General features: G+C 45.3%; 2 protein-coding genes across 3 annotated transcripts in view; one reads left to right on the plus strand and one right to left on the minus strand.

Moving 5' to 3' along the window:
• Positions 1–1,483: 1,483 nt before the first annotated feature.
• On the minus strand, positions 1,484–4,433 carry LOC311422988 (uncharacterized protein; the record flags this gene model as incomplete). The annotated part of the gene is made up of 2 exons (XM_084496556.1): positions 1,484–3,750; positions 4,266–4,433. 2 exons carry the CDS (start codon positions 4,431–4,433, stop codon positions 3,463–3,465), a joined length of 456 nt encoding a protein of 151 aa, XP_084352682.1. The 3' UTR covers positions 1,484–3,462.
• ELK3 (ETS transcription factor ELK3) overlaps positions 4,316–13,522 on the plus strand; it is a 34,658-nt gene continuing 25,451 nt past the window's right edge. For both annotated transcript variants that reach the window (XM_084496534.1, XM_084496535.1), the window contains exon 1: positions 4,316–4,794. The gene's annotated coding sequence lies outside the window, so the exon portion shown is untranslated. The remainder of the gene's footprint in view (positions 4,795–13,522) is intronic.

Genomic DNA, 13,522 nt, shown 5'->3' on the forward strand with positions numbered 1-13,522 from the left:
TTAAGAGAAGCTCAGTGACCTCTCAAATAGTTAATCTTTGTGTCTAGATTAGACCACGGGTTTATTCAAAGATTCCCGGAATCCTCTTTCCCTGTTTTCACGGATTGTTCATTTAGGTGCTATAGGCTCCTTCAGCACACAGCAGCACGGCATTCCTGAAATGACAAAAAATTGTAGGCAATTGCACTGCACGCAGGAGGTAATTCCTTATAAATCTTTCACTAAGAAGGCAAACCTAATGAAATAGCAGATGTTAAGTGATGCTTTTAATCTAAACATGTTGGGTCATGTGCTTTCTTCCACAACAACGCACAGGGAAAGCAAAACATTCAGGAAAGCAAAAACGTGCCAGAGGAAGAGGAGCGTAAAAGCGGTCATTTCCCCAAACACTCCTTCCTGATCCAGCACCGCAGCCTTCCCGGGCTGGGTAGAGGACAAGGACGGACACCAAAACATCATTCCCTCAAGACTGCATGTAGATTTCTAATCGCAAGGCAGCAGTAATGCTCATTCACAGCCTCTGCCAGGAGGGACTGGAATGCGCTCCCCAAGGAAACAAAAGTCCGTGGGAGGAGGGAAGAGGCTCCTGCTTCTTTGCTGAGGTCCTGCCATCTGCACAGGATACTTGCTTCGTGGTGTGAAGAAGCACTTAGCCCTCCTCTTGCCTCTGATGGCAAACTTTTTAGGTTGAAACTTGCAGGATTTCTTTGTGGCATGAGGTTTTCAACCTTTTGATGCTGACATGCAATGGTTTTTCCCACTATTCGGATCCAGCTTTGAACAACACACACAGTTTTGTCATTGTCTGCCACCTAAACCCTTTCGTAAAGCGCACAATTTTACTCAAGACAGGTGAGCAAAATGCCCAGGAAGGAATAATGCTTGAAGTGGAGCAATGTGCAGTGCCTTCTTCGGAGTTTCCATGGGTTTAGAGTCAGTGCTACACCCTGGAGGTAGCACTGTACAGTACTGCAGACTGGCTCTGCTTGCCAGTGAAGCTGCCTGCGAGATGAGATAAAACTGAAGACCAGGCCACTTTGTGAGCAGAACAGATCCCCCGGGACTTTTTGCAGTAATGAAGTTGTTGGCTCTGAAACTCACCTTTGTCCAGCTACAGGGAAGTGTGAAAGAGAAAAGCCAAACCTGCTGGAGGAACATTCATCAATATTGATGCGACATTTGCAAGGCATTGAAATAGCAATGTTGCGGAGGGCGACCCAAAATCCTGCATGAATTGGGCTGTTGTTCCAACTCAGGTGATCAGGTTCTATATAACCACCTTCCAAAATCCCCCAGAAATCCTCCTGCAACCTGGCAGGTGGTTATTCAAGCCAGAACTACTAGAAAATAAAAGCAAAGAATGGTTACTTCTGATTTTGCCAAACAACTTCTGGTGGCAGATGTCAAAAAGACCAATACAAATGTGAAACCTCTTCACTACAGAGCTTGTAATCTGGAAAGAAATACAAAATGTTCAGAGAGGGCAATATAACACATACTTTTATTAAATATACTTGCAATTAAATTAGTAAATGAAATGACAATTATTTCCAACAGCTTTCAACTTTGTTCTCAATAATTGTACATGATTATAAACATCTATGTACATTTAAGGAAAAATGTGTACTGTGAAGTGGCATTACAATTATTTAATTTAATACTATAATTACAGTCGGACTGAAGACTCCGAGTGAAATTACAGTAAAACGTAGACCAACAGACATGACCCTCATCCTGGTGAGTGTAGACAGAGCTCTGGAGAGTAGCAAATCTGTTTTTTTTTTTGTTTTGTTTTGTTTTGTTTTGTTTTGTTTTGTTTTTTTTTGATGTTGGAGTTGTTTCTTTGCTTTAGATAGGTTAATTATAGAAGCACATGAGATTTATGAACATTTTAAAAATACAGTAGAAACAATCTGAAAGGACAGACAAAGCCTGGTTTCTTAATTGACATAATCTAATGAAAATGAGGCAGAATTATAGTCACTATACTTAGGAATGCTTTGGGGCGATTTTTTTCAACAGAAAGCCAGGTTTATAAATACGGGCTCTTTTACAAACTCTACAATCCCTAGATAAACAGGCCACAGAGACATCTTGGGTGCATATGTTTGTGCAGAGTTCGCCTGAACCCATCAGATTAGGGCTTTCAGTGGCGGTAATGTGCCTTTCTGGTGGAAGGGGAGCTGTCTCCAGTTACTCCCGGTTCTCTCCAAGTGCGACAGCTGTTGTCTGGACCAACTCTGAGCAATGAACAACAGCTTCCAAAGCTAAACCCCCAAATCTCAACAGCTTAAGGACAGGACTCGGGCTTTATAATTAACAGTTGTGATGGCAGTATGCGCTGATGAATAGGCATGAACAGAGACATGGAAGTTGACTAGTGACCCTGCTAAAAACATAACCAGCATTTTTATGACTACGTTAACAAACAGGTTTTCTGAGTGGAATTGCTTTTGCAGAGGAAAAGGGCTCCTACACAAAACAAACCTGCAATTTGCCTCGTCCACCACCTTGTATTTTCGTATCAGCTAGTCCTTAAGGATAGTGTTAAGTCTAACCTAATTTAGCTAGGTAGCTAAATTGGATGAGAGAATTTTAATGACAACTCTGTAAAGCACAGTGTTTTTATCAAGCACAAAAAAGTCTCAAAAATATTTTCTAGATAACATCCATATTACTAGAATCACTAGCCCTGGCCAAAAGCTCACATTTTCTTCCACTTCCAACAGAATTTTCTGAATTTGTGTTTCCAACATATCTTGATGGCTGTTTTCAATTGAACAAATTTCTCACTTTCTTCTCCACCATCCACAGAGTGATATGAAGAGCCCTCCCCCAGTGCCTGCCCAGTCTCCAGCATGGCAGCTTTGTTTAGTTTTCTACTTCACTACCTTGACAAAGAAGAACTAGTGCTGTAAAAAGTATTCTAGTACTCATGATAAATAGACATGTTCATTTTTTAACCTTTTTTTAAGGACATAGCGTTATTTACGTTGTGTGAAAGAAAAGAAGTCTTGGTTTGGAAAAGTAATATTGGCTTTGAGAGTTTGTTCTCTCAGATCTCCACACCACTGGTACTGGTCAAGGCAACTTTGGAATGTCTCTGCTTCTTCTCATCTTCACACAATTAATGGAAGATAAATGCAGAAGATGAAGGTAGGTACCCCCACCTGTTGGTCCAACAGTGCGTTATTGGGACTGTAAAAGCCCCTCTGGCTGCCCTGCTTTTGAAAATCAGGTCTTCAGTTGGACTTCCCAAGTGAAGCTTGATTCCTGCACCCTAGTGACTTAAACACTTAATGCTAGGACTTTGTCCTCTCCACGTTTTAATCTAGGAAATGTGCTGTCTGGAGTTAAACGTTTTCGTGCTTCTTGATTTGGGTAACACCAAGCGAGCAGACCTCACGTCTGTATTCTGATTCAGAATGACTTCTTGAAAGGGAATTGAAGAAAATGACAAAGTTATGCAATTTGGTGTGCCAGTACCGCGTTACGAGGAAGAGAAGGGGGAAACCCAGCCAGCTTCCAGACTCCCACCAGGCTGCTCCCCGCCAGCTGCTCGGGTGCTATTGACTCATGCTTGGTGGCCAACTGCGACGAGCTTTTTATTCTCATGGGAGCATGGTTGTGTTCCCCGTGACACTGCAAGGAACAAGCCGTCAGGGAGGTAAAGCACAACCACGGCTTCTGTGTCACTCCAGGTTGAGAACATTTGGAGCTGCGTTGTTTGAACGGTAACTCTTGGGACTGCTAAAAGAAACGGTAAAATGAGTAAATCTGTGAAAAGAAACAGCAGAGCAGTATTGATTGTAAAGTATTGTGTATTTAACATCGCTGATGCACTTTATGCTGGGCAGAGAGAAGATGTGTCCCACGCTCTGGGAGTTTCCAAATAAAATCGGGAGTAGCGAGGATGTAGCGAAGACACAAGGACGTAACACCAAGCCTGGGAAGTGCTTTTAGCAAATCCTTTCCCAAACCCCCTTTCCGTAAGCCCAACTCGCAGCTGAGGAGCGCGGCTCGGAGCCCAGCACGCCTCCTCCCAGCACACTGCCTGAGCTGCGGGGCGCTCCGCTCCCTCTGGGGCTCGGCACCTCGAGCACCCCTCGGCTCGGCTCGGCTCGGCTCTCCCCCTTCCCTCTCCTCACGGCCCGGCGCCGGCTCCCAGCGCTCCCCTCAGCAGCCCCGGGGTCCCCGTGAGGAGCCGCCGGGTCCCCACCGGGGGCCGCCCCCTTCTGAGGGCCGAGGCGGCCCCGGCGCCTCACCTGCGGGGCCGTGTGGCCGAGCCGCGGTGCCGGCGGCGGGGGCGGGAGGCTCCTCCCCGGGGGTGTAGCGCAGGAAGAGGGGGAGGCCGGGGAGCCGTCGGGGCTGCCGCTGAGGGCTGGGAGCCGCCGTGAGGGCAGCGCCATGCGAGCGGCCGGCGCTCCGGCCATGCTGCGCGGCGGCGGGCGGAGAGAGGGGCGAGGGGAGGAAAGGGCTGTTTACACAGACTGCAAACCGCCTGGGGAATAATGCAGGAAAGGAAGTGAGCCGGCTCGCTGTCTGACTGCCCTGACTTCCTGCTCGCTCTCTCTCGCACAGACACACACACACACACACACCGACAAAAAAAAAAAAAAAAAAAAAGAGAGAAAAAAAAAAAAAGAGAGAGAGACTGAGAGGAGGGGGGGATCGGGATCTCGTTACAAGAGCAACAGAGCGCTCGCCGAGGACTGTCAGCATGGGCAGCCGGGGGGTTTTACCCAGCTCCCTCTAAAGCACCGGGAGGCACCGGGAAAGCCCCGCAGGCTCTGGGTAGGTACGGGTGCTGCCGCGCCGGGACAACCCCACAAAAGTTTCGGGGGGCTGCGGGGAGGGCGCAAACCCCCTTCTTCCTTCCTCCCCCCCCCCCTTCGGAAAGGGGACCCGCGCGGGTCGGGGTGCGGGGCGCTGCGAGGGGAGCGGGGGGGGCACGGACAGCGCCGCCCCGGGGGGCTGCGGGGGGACCGGGGGTGGAGGAGAGGGGACGGGGTCCCCACAAACCCCCTGCAAAGCCCCCCAGCCGCGTCCTGCCCCGGTGTGTCCCCCCCCCCTTCGGGCAGCATCACCGTAAGGGAGCCGGGGGGGTGGCACCGCCGAGGGGGCGCCGGAGGGGGACCCCGGAGCCGGCGGTGGGGGTGAAGGGGGGAGGCTGCCGCAGAAACTGCAAAAGGGGCTTTAAAAAAAAAAAAAAAAAAAAAAAGTGTCGGGAGAGTTTCTGGCTTGTCTGGAAACAGCAAGACTAATTGCCATGCGCTTCCGGTTTGAAACTGGCAGCAGACAACATCTTGAAAATGAGTCACTGCAGCTCACAAAGAAACTCTGTGGTTTTCTCCCTCTCAGGTTTATATATTTGCTCTTTTTACAGTTTCCTTTGTAGTCCTCTGCGTTCTGCCCGGCCCTCCCCCTCCCCACTTTGCTGGGCCACCCCCTGCCCCAAGACCCCTTGGCCGCCGCTGATAGTTTCCACGACCAGCCGAAAAAAAAAAAAAAAAAAAAACAACCCTGAAAATGTTTGTAAGGAAAAAGAGAGAGAGAGAGAGAGAGAGAGAGAAAGGGAGAGAAAGTGGAGAGTTGTTTTTGGATCTGGCTTTGCTGAAGGTTAGAGGGACTCTGATGCTGCAGGGGGAAAAAGTTCCCTGAATTTTCCACTGGCTGCAGGAAGAGAGCCCATTTAGTCATGGCTAAGTAATGTCTGCACACACACCAACTAATCTCATTAGGAGTTTCCGTTCCCTAACACAGGAGGGTTTTGTGAAGCCCTGTCAGCCTTCCTAGCATTGCAGTTGAAAGGGAGACAAGTTACATCTTTATTTACTTAGGGGTGTAGTGCTGGGACAAGTTTGTACAATGCAGCATCTTTTTGGTCGGGAGGACGACAGGGGTTGGTGGCTGCGTTTGATTTCAAGCAGAAAGCTGTGGTTCCTCTCGTATTTTGCTCGCGCAGGCTTCTTGATTATTTCAGATTGAATGCAGTTTATTAAATATTTGCATAAGGTGAAGTGCAGAAGTGGGGAATGCGGAAGGCTGTGTTAAGATAAACATAAGCTCTGCATCCATGACGATTGAATGTGATTGAATGATAAAAAGACACTTGTGACACGGTGCTGGGGCGATGAGCCTGTTTCAACTGTATATTCTCTCGTGTAGCCTTGCTGTATTGGCACTTTCTTTACATGTTTAGTTTTCAAGTGATATTTATTTAGTATACGTCACTTTTAACCTAGTGGTTTGTGTTATTATTTTGATTATTTTGTGGTGATTGGCTTTCATAGCAGTCATGAAAAAAGTCCACGGTCAGAATTAGAAAGATTTTTGCCGTGACCCAGTGATCTATAATTTCAATAAGAAGTTAACTTTTTTTTTTTTTTTTTTTGGGGGGGGGGGTGTCTGGAGAAAACAAAGAAAATGGAGTCTTGCTTGCAAGTGTTCTTTTCCTTAAAGAACCTTAAAGAAACGTCCAAAATGTGAATAAAATTGCAAGTTAGAGGAAACAACACTTAGCTACTTAACTTGAATTATTTTGTGATATCATTAGTAAATGGGGTGCAACAAAAGAGTAACTGGATGGAGGACTAATTGCAATACACCATGTGTTTACCTTTGAGGATCTTCAGTGTTTCCTGTACTTTCTATGTCCAGGCTGCACAGAAAAATTCCTCATTAACGTCACTTTATGGAGGAGTTTTATTAGGGGATTACTGACACGGTCTCCAGACACAGATGCCCCTTGATTTCATGGTTGGGCAGAGAAAAAAAATTCAAAAATAATATATAAACCAGAAAACGCCTGACCTCTGTTCCAGTTGAATGCAGTCATCAGGTAGTGAGAGTTATTTTCTGGCTTTGGAGTTTTATTTCTTTTGTAAAATCCTAGATCTTTAGGGAGAGGTACATCACTATGCATAACATTAAAAAATCTGTTGAATATGTTAGGGAACAGTTGGCTTGATGTACAACACCCAAACTCTTATCGAGGCTTTTTGAGGCTTTCCCTTGCTCTTATTATCTCTGCTTGAGATATGCACCTTTAATTGCCCACTTACTGCGTTAAACATTGCTGGAATTTCAGTGTGCCATCTGCTGAATCAGCGTAGGTGAAGCACGTACATTGGTACGTACAGATATGCAGTGCAGATATCCCATACACATCTAACTTTCATATAGTGCATTTGCTCAGCGTAATTAAAAACATCTTGATGTCTGCACAGAAAAATAGATGTTGTAGTAATGTACCAGTTGTGTGTTCTGTATAGTTGAAACAGTGAATGAGAAGCAGTCCATAGATTGTATTAAAGGTACAGCAGTTCGGTTTGGAAGAGAGAAAAATCCAAATACCCAACAGTGCACGATGGTTTTCCACTTATGTAATAAAAAGGTCTTAGAGGTGTTTCACTATCATTTTATTCTTTCCCTCTTTCAATTTGTGAAATACAGAGTGTGTGAGAAGCAAATATACTGTTGGCTAAGGGATGAGGTGTTATCATAACTGCTTACATCTCAGTTTGCTGATCACCTCCATGAATTGTTCCTAAAAAGAAAAAATACAGGCTTTTGTCCTTCTCGGTATTGCCAACTCCTCCTCTATGCAACAGCTGAAACCAGCAGCACAAGCTCAGGGGAGAAGCTCAGCTACAGCCTTCCTTGTAACTGTGTTTACAAAACACAACACGCATGGATGCTTTCATGTGTAGAAACAAAAATCTATTTTGTTTTACCCATTAGCAAACAAAAATCTATTTTGTTTTACCCATTAGCACTTCTCACTGCTTACTGATGCACGGTGCTTCTTTGCTATTACTTAATATTTCATTAAACTTAAATCACGAAAATAATTCAAGCGTCTCGCTCCAAAGACTGAAGTATTCCCCTTTGCTCCGTGCTAGGTCTGATGATGTACATGTTGCTGTCTTGTTGTATTGCCGTTCTTGGGCTGGAGGCCAACTTCAGGGCATGCTGTGATTGTGGTATTCGTATCGGGACGGTGTTGCTGGTCAAGTGATAGGATAGCTGGAATCTGCCTTCTGCTAACGTCCTGTTCTGGAGGACTTGGATGAAAGTCTTTTGGCAGGTTCATCGTGGTGCACAGAGCTTGCTTTACGTGTGGGAAGACAGGTATATGCACTACTTAGGGACTCTTGGGTCCATCAGCTGTACAGAAAATGCAAATCTTAGCTGTGGGAATGCAATTACATGGCACTGTGTGGCTTCAGAAAATCAAAGAAAAGAAGTAAAGCTGGAATCAAAAGATTTGGTCACTGAAGGTAGGGAAGAGTGGAAGACCCGGCGTGCAGTTACATGTGATGCACGTATGTATAAACCCTTATTTGAGCTGGTGTACCTCGGTGGCATCCTATACATCTTGTATGGTCAGGTATTTACAGTTATGTGTGTTCGGTGAGCGGCTGTGTGTCACAGTGCTGAATAACCCCAGACAGAAAAGGACTGGTGAGTGGAGCAGTGCCACAGAGGTGCGGCAGGTTGCACCCCTGCATGCAGCACACGATTTATCATCCTTCTGGTGGTGTCAGTGGCCCCAGTCTGCAGCATGTCTGAAGGCTGGGTTTCTTTTTTTCTTTGGCACCTATAACAGGGCATGGCTTGCCCAAGCTGGTTTCAGAGTGCCGCTGGTTGTGAGCAGCAGTGCATGGTTGGTAACTACACCCAGTGGCTCCTGCGGCAGGCTGTGGCTTTGGGGCCTTTGGAAGCCACCTTGTGCTGCCCATGCAGGGAGCCAGTCACCGTGGCTTTCCCCTCCCTGTTCCCCACAGCAGGGAATCTTGCAGCCCTGAATCCTTAGGCAGGTGTTTCCTTGGTGTGTGGCTTGCTGAAAGGATCATCTAATGTTCTGGAGGCAGTCGGGAGCTCTTGAAAGACCGAACGTATCTGTTCTCATGTTGGAGTGTGATTGAGTCATTGAAGAGGGGAGTGATGAAAGAATTAGTCATGGTTTTTCGGGAGAATGTCAAGGTGTAGGAGCAGGAAGTCCAGCTCACTGCTCTGCAAAACACAAGGCCACGTGTCTGGAAACAAAGCAGCAGAAACACCAAGCACACCTTACCTGTGCACTTCACGAGCAGAAAGCACGCCTTTGTCCGTAAAACTGTCTTAAAACCCCAGCCAGTTTGTGCACCAGGAATCGTGTCAGAATTCAGATTCTTAAGGGTTTGCTTTTAAGAGTGGATTTTAACTCAGAAGCTCTTTGAAGGAGACTTGCTGCTTTTCTGGAAGCAAAAACTGAACAAAACACCTGCCATTAGCATTGATACAAACATAGCACGTGCCAGGTAGTTCAACTCCGACTAGTAACTGCGCAGACATTCTGTGTGTTTAATTTTACACGGGTGCTGTGGTGCCTTGGGGGGTACCAAAAAGTACTCTGGAATTCTTGATCTGTCTATCCAGTGTCACTCATGGTCAGGATCTCACAGTGTGATGAATAACTGACTATTTAGGAAAATATTTTAAGTCATGTTATAGTTGAGAACACCAGAGGCCAAATTTCGCCATGCCGTTAGCAGACAGAGCTCAGCCGAAAGTTACCCTTTCTATCACTCCTGCGGCATCACAGTTACCAGTACGGTGTCTGCCCTTGCCCTTCTTGCCCTGGTAGTGCTGCCGTGGCTATCTCCAGCAGTGGTTTTGGGATCCATAATTACTTGGAGTGGTTGCATGGAGCCGGTGTGTCAGCGTGGCAGTCGCAGTGCGGCGCTGCCCGGCCCGTGGGAGGGATCCGCTGGGCCCTGCCCGCGTGGGCCACACGGTGAAAACTGCTCACCTGGGTGGCGACACCCGGGAGCTTCTCAGATAATAGCTGTTAGCTACATAAAGTTTCCTGAAGACTATACCACATGCTGTTTGCACAGCGGAGGAGTTAGGTACAGCTCAGGCCCTTCAGGAGAAGGGTTTCTGTAGGATGTCACAAACTGGGTCTCTGCCGGCCAGTTGGCTATTTTATGTATTTGAAGATTCAGGATACAGCTTGGATGGTCTTTGCAGATACCCATTACTACGTGCTGATGGGTTTGGGCCGCTGTGCAAACAACATGCTCTTAGTTTCTCCAACTTTATGCGATTTTTTCTGGATCTTGTGGATCCTAAGTGGAAGATCACGCGAGGTACTAGGAGAGGAAAAGCCACATCTTACACACTATCTCATTGCTTTAGCCGACATTAAATTATGTAATGAATCAATTGGTTGTAATTTTTCTGATGCTTACCAATCACACAAAATTGGTAAAAGCTCTCTAATCACTAACCTAAGTATAAAATTCTGGTAGTGTAATTTTACTAGGTAGTTTTTTTTTTTTTTTTTTTTTTTTTTTTTCTGAAAATGCTAGTGAACCAGCAAAGAAGAAGTTTATGTAAAATAACATTTCATACAGTTGTACAAATAAGAATAGACTTGGCTTATATAATTCATCTAAAGAAACTAAATGCCTTTAATTGATTGACCTCCTATAAGTTTCCCGTTCTTGTTTTGCAAAACAGCTGGCAGTTTGTCTGGAAAGCAGGTTTCTATTACACATGCATTTGTCTCTGTTGTGGTGACAGCACCTCTTCACTGCAGCTCTGCATCTCACTACTTCTTTTTCTTTTTTTTGATATGTAGAAAATTGATCGGATATATTTGAGTGTAAGCTTTTGGGGAAGGATGCTAATGAGTGTTATTGTTTTAAATGTTTATCTTGTGGTAATGTTGAGTGGCCTCTGTTGTATCAAGTCACAGTACAACACAAACAAAAAGTTTATAGACTCAAGTGCCACTATTATCTCTTCCCAGCAATTTACAGTAATTCACGAGAAGAAACAATCTTTAAAAAGCACTTAGAAAGTAAGAGCAAATTCCTGTTGGTGCTATGTTAGCACAATCTGGAGAAAGTTGCCTACCTTCAGAGCATTTCTTCCGTGTTATACTAACACGGCTGAGATGGGAATTGGGTTTGGAGTCCAGATAGGGGCCCCTGTGGAGCCTGGTGACTCAGAGCAGACTCAGAGCAGCCGGCATGTGTGGTTAGGCCAGCAAGCTGCTGGCGTGGAATTGGGCTGGTACAGCAAGCACGGCTGCAGCTCTCCTCCTGCTGCCGCTGCTGCAGTGCTGAAGGTCTCCGATAGAAATGCTTCCAAAACAGAGCGGTATCAAGGCTGGGCTGATTCCTGGCCTTTCCTGGGAACGGGGTGCAATAACACTGGCTGCGCAGTCTGGTCCAAGTTGGGGAGAGGGGATGTGGTCTTTAAACTTCATTCGAATGTGGAATCTCATTGAGGAGTCAGTGTGCAGGTCCAAATGATGGCATCCTGAGCAGCAGGGACATTAACAGCCCGCCTGGTGTATTAATGTCATGTCTAAGCGCAGGCAATCTAAGCAGTTCTTATGGGCTGAAGTTTGTTATAATCATTGAAATGCTCTCCCATTTCTCTCTCCTTCATAGCTTGCAGCAGCCATGGCAATTAGTTCAAATAGACAGGACATGGACAGTACAGGAGGCCAACAACCAGCTCTTCTGTTGGCTGCAATCTCACACATTTTAAGGTACATTCTGTTGGGTATTCCACTGCCTAATTGCTGATGCTAGGGGAAGAGTGTAGGTGTGACCTTCAAGTTCTTGTTGGTGTACTAGACAAGTGAGTAATGTTAGAAGCTAAAATAGACTTTCAATTGGGTTTCAGTTTAGCTTAGCTCATGGTAAACATGCAAAACAGAACTTTGATTAGCACCAAGAAGGGAGGGTAATACCATTTTTTTTTGAGATTTGGACATATAAGAGGAGATTCTTAATTTATGTTTTTTCTGTGAGACCATTGCACACAGAATTAATACCGTTTAAAGTGAAAAACAGACTTTAACTAGTGTTGTGATTGGTTGCTCATTATTTATGATTAAGCAACCTGCACCATGGCTCGTGCTCTTTGAAGTATTACAGCAGTGCTAATTGTTTGGGAAGGAATAGTCCAGATAAAATCTTCCTATATGCACCTAGGTTGCCATCTGCTGAGTTGTGTTACACCGTTTTCAGTATAATGCTGTGACTGAATCCTCTTGCAACGTGAGAATATACAGGTAAGCTTTTGATGTCACTGAATAGTTCAGTGACTCATCGTGCTAATCCAGCACACTCTGACAACTCTGTGTGCATAGGAAGGCGAGCTCCAGCTGCCAGTGTGAGCCACCATCACCTTGCTGTGCTTCAGGTCTCACAGAAGTTGCCAGCTGCCTCAGTTTGCCTGAGCAGAAGTGCCAGAATTGCATTTCCTTTTGTTTTGACCGGCTTCCTCCGTGCCCACAGCGTTAAAATGACCCGCTTGTCTATCTGAGTTTATACTCGAGGAAAAATGAACAGGAGAAGATTAGTTTAGAAATTTGAATATGAAACCATTGAAAAGCGGCATTTGATACAGCTGATAGTATTAATACACTATTTAATAACTTATAGCCGCTAGCGTAAGTTACAGAGCATTCAGTCTGCTGTCGCAGCACTGGAAGTGTTGGTACTTCAGCTTAAGAAAGGTGTACTGTGAAGGAAAAAGCATTGAAATTTGGGAGCAATCATCAGCATGCCAAATAAACTTTGAGGATAGCCACTGTTGCTGAAGACTATCATCTGGCCTCTTGTGTCGTTAGCTATTTTTTTGTTTCCATGCATATTTTCTCTGACTTTATCAGAGGCTGTCAGAGGGTTTACATAGGACAGTCAAATAATTGTGAACTGTGTCCTACTGATGCTGGCAAAAATGTAAGAGAAAGTCATATGGGGAAAATAAACATATAGAGCTGGCTTTGAAACCAGAAGTCCCTCAGATTGCAGCGTAGCGGACTGCCAGCATGCCACAGATGTGCACCACATGAGGAGACAGAAAGCAGTGTGAGGAGCCTGCATTCATTTTATGTCTGTCCCAAGGTGAATGGTTGGAGCCATTATGGGTTTGTGTAGTTCTGTTTACAGCTAGCGTTAGAAACAGTTGAGCAGGTTGTTTTTTAAAGCCCTTCACAGGGAGGCAGCTAGCCTAGCCACGTTTCCTCCTGCTGAGGGCTTCTACACAGTCTGATTAAAATGGTTTCTTGCACCCTTGTGCAAGGAATTGAAGAACTACATCCTTATGGAGAATCTGCAAACACCTGTGTTGTAAAGGTGGTGTCACCACACTTGTTGGCAGGCAACCAGACCTTCGTTGTAGAACTTTCTTCCTTTGGACGTCTGCCTCAGCCTTTCTTTGACTTCCTAAAAATTAAAAAAAAGATAATTAAAAACTGAAAACATTGTATTTCCAAACATACCTGCTGGAACTGTTGCTGGATGTGTGTACAAATGCTTTCTTTTCTGCAATGTAACAGTGCTAGCATGTAATATTTTGCTAGTTCTTGTTGCTGTCTTTCATGTTGCTGCTATCTGCAGGAGTCTGTTTATTTTTTTTTAAATGTGCTGAGGCCAGAACAGTGGGTATTCTTGCTTGAGAAGGAAACCCTGCAAATTATTACACTTGACCGTAAATAATCTTTTAAATT

This window comes from Aythya ferina (assembly GCF_964211825.1).
Source record: "Aythya ferina genome assembly, chromosome: 1".
Classification (NCBI taxonomy): domain Eukaryota; kingdom Metazoa; phylum Chordata; class Aves; order Anseriformes; family Anatidae; genus Aythya; species Aythya ferina.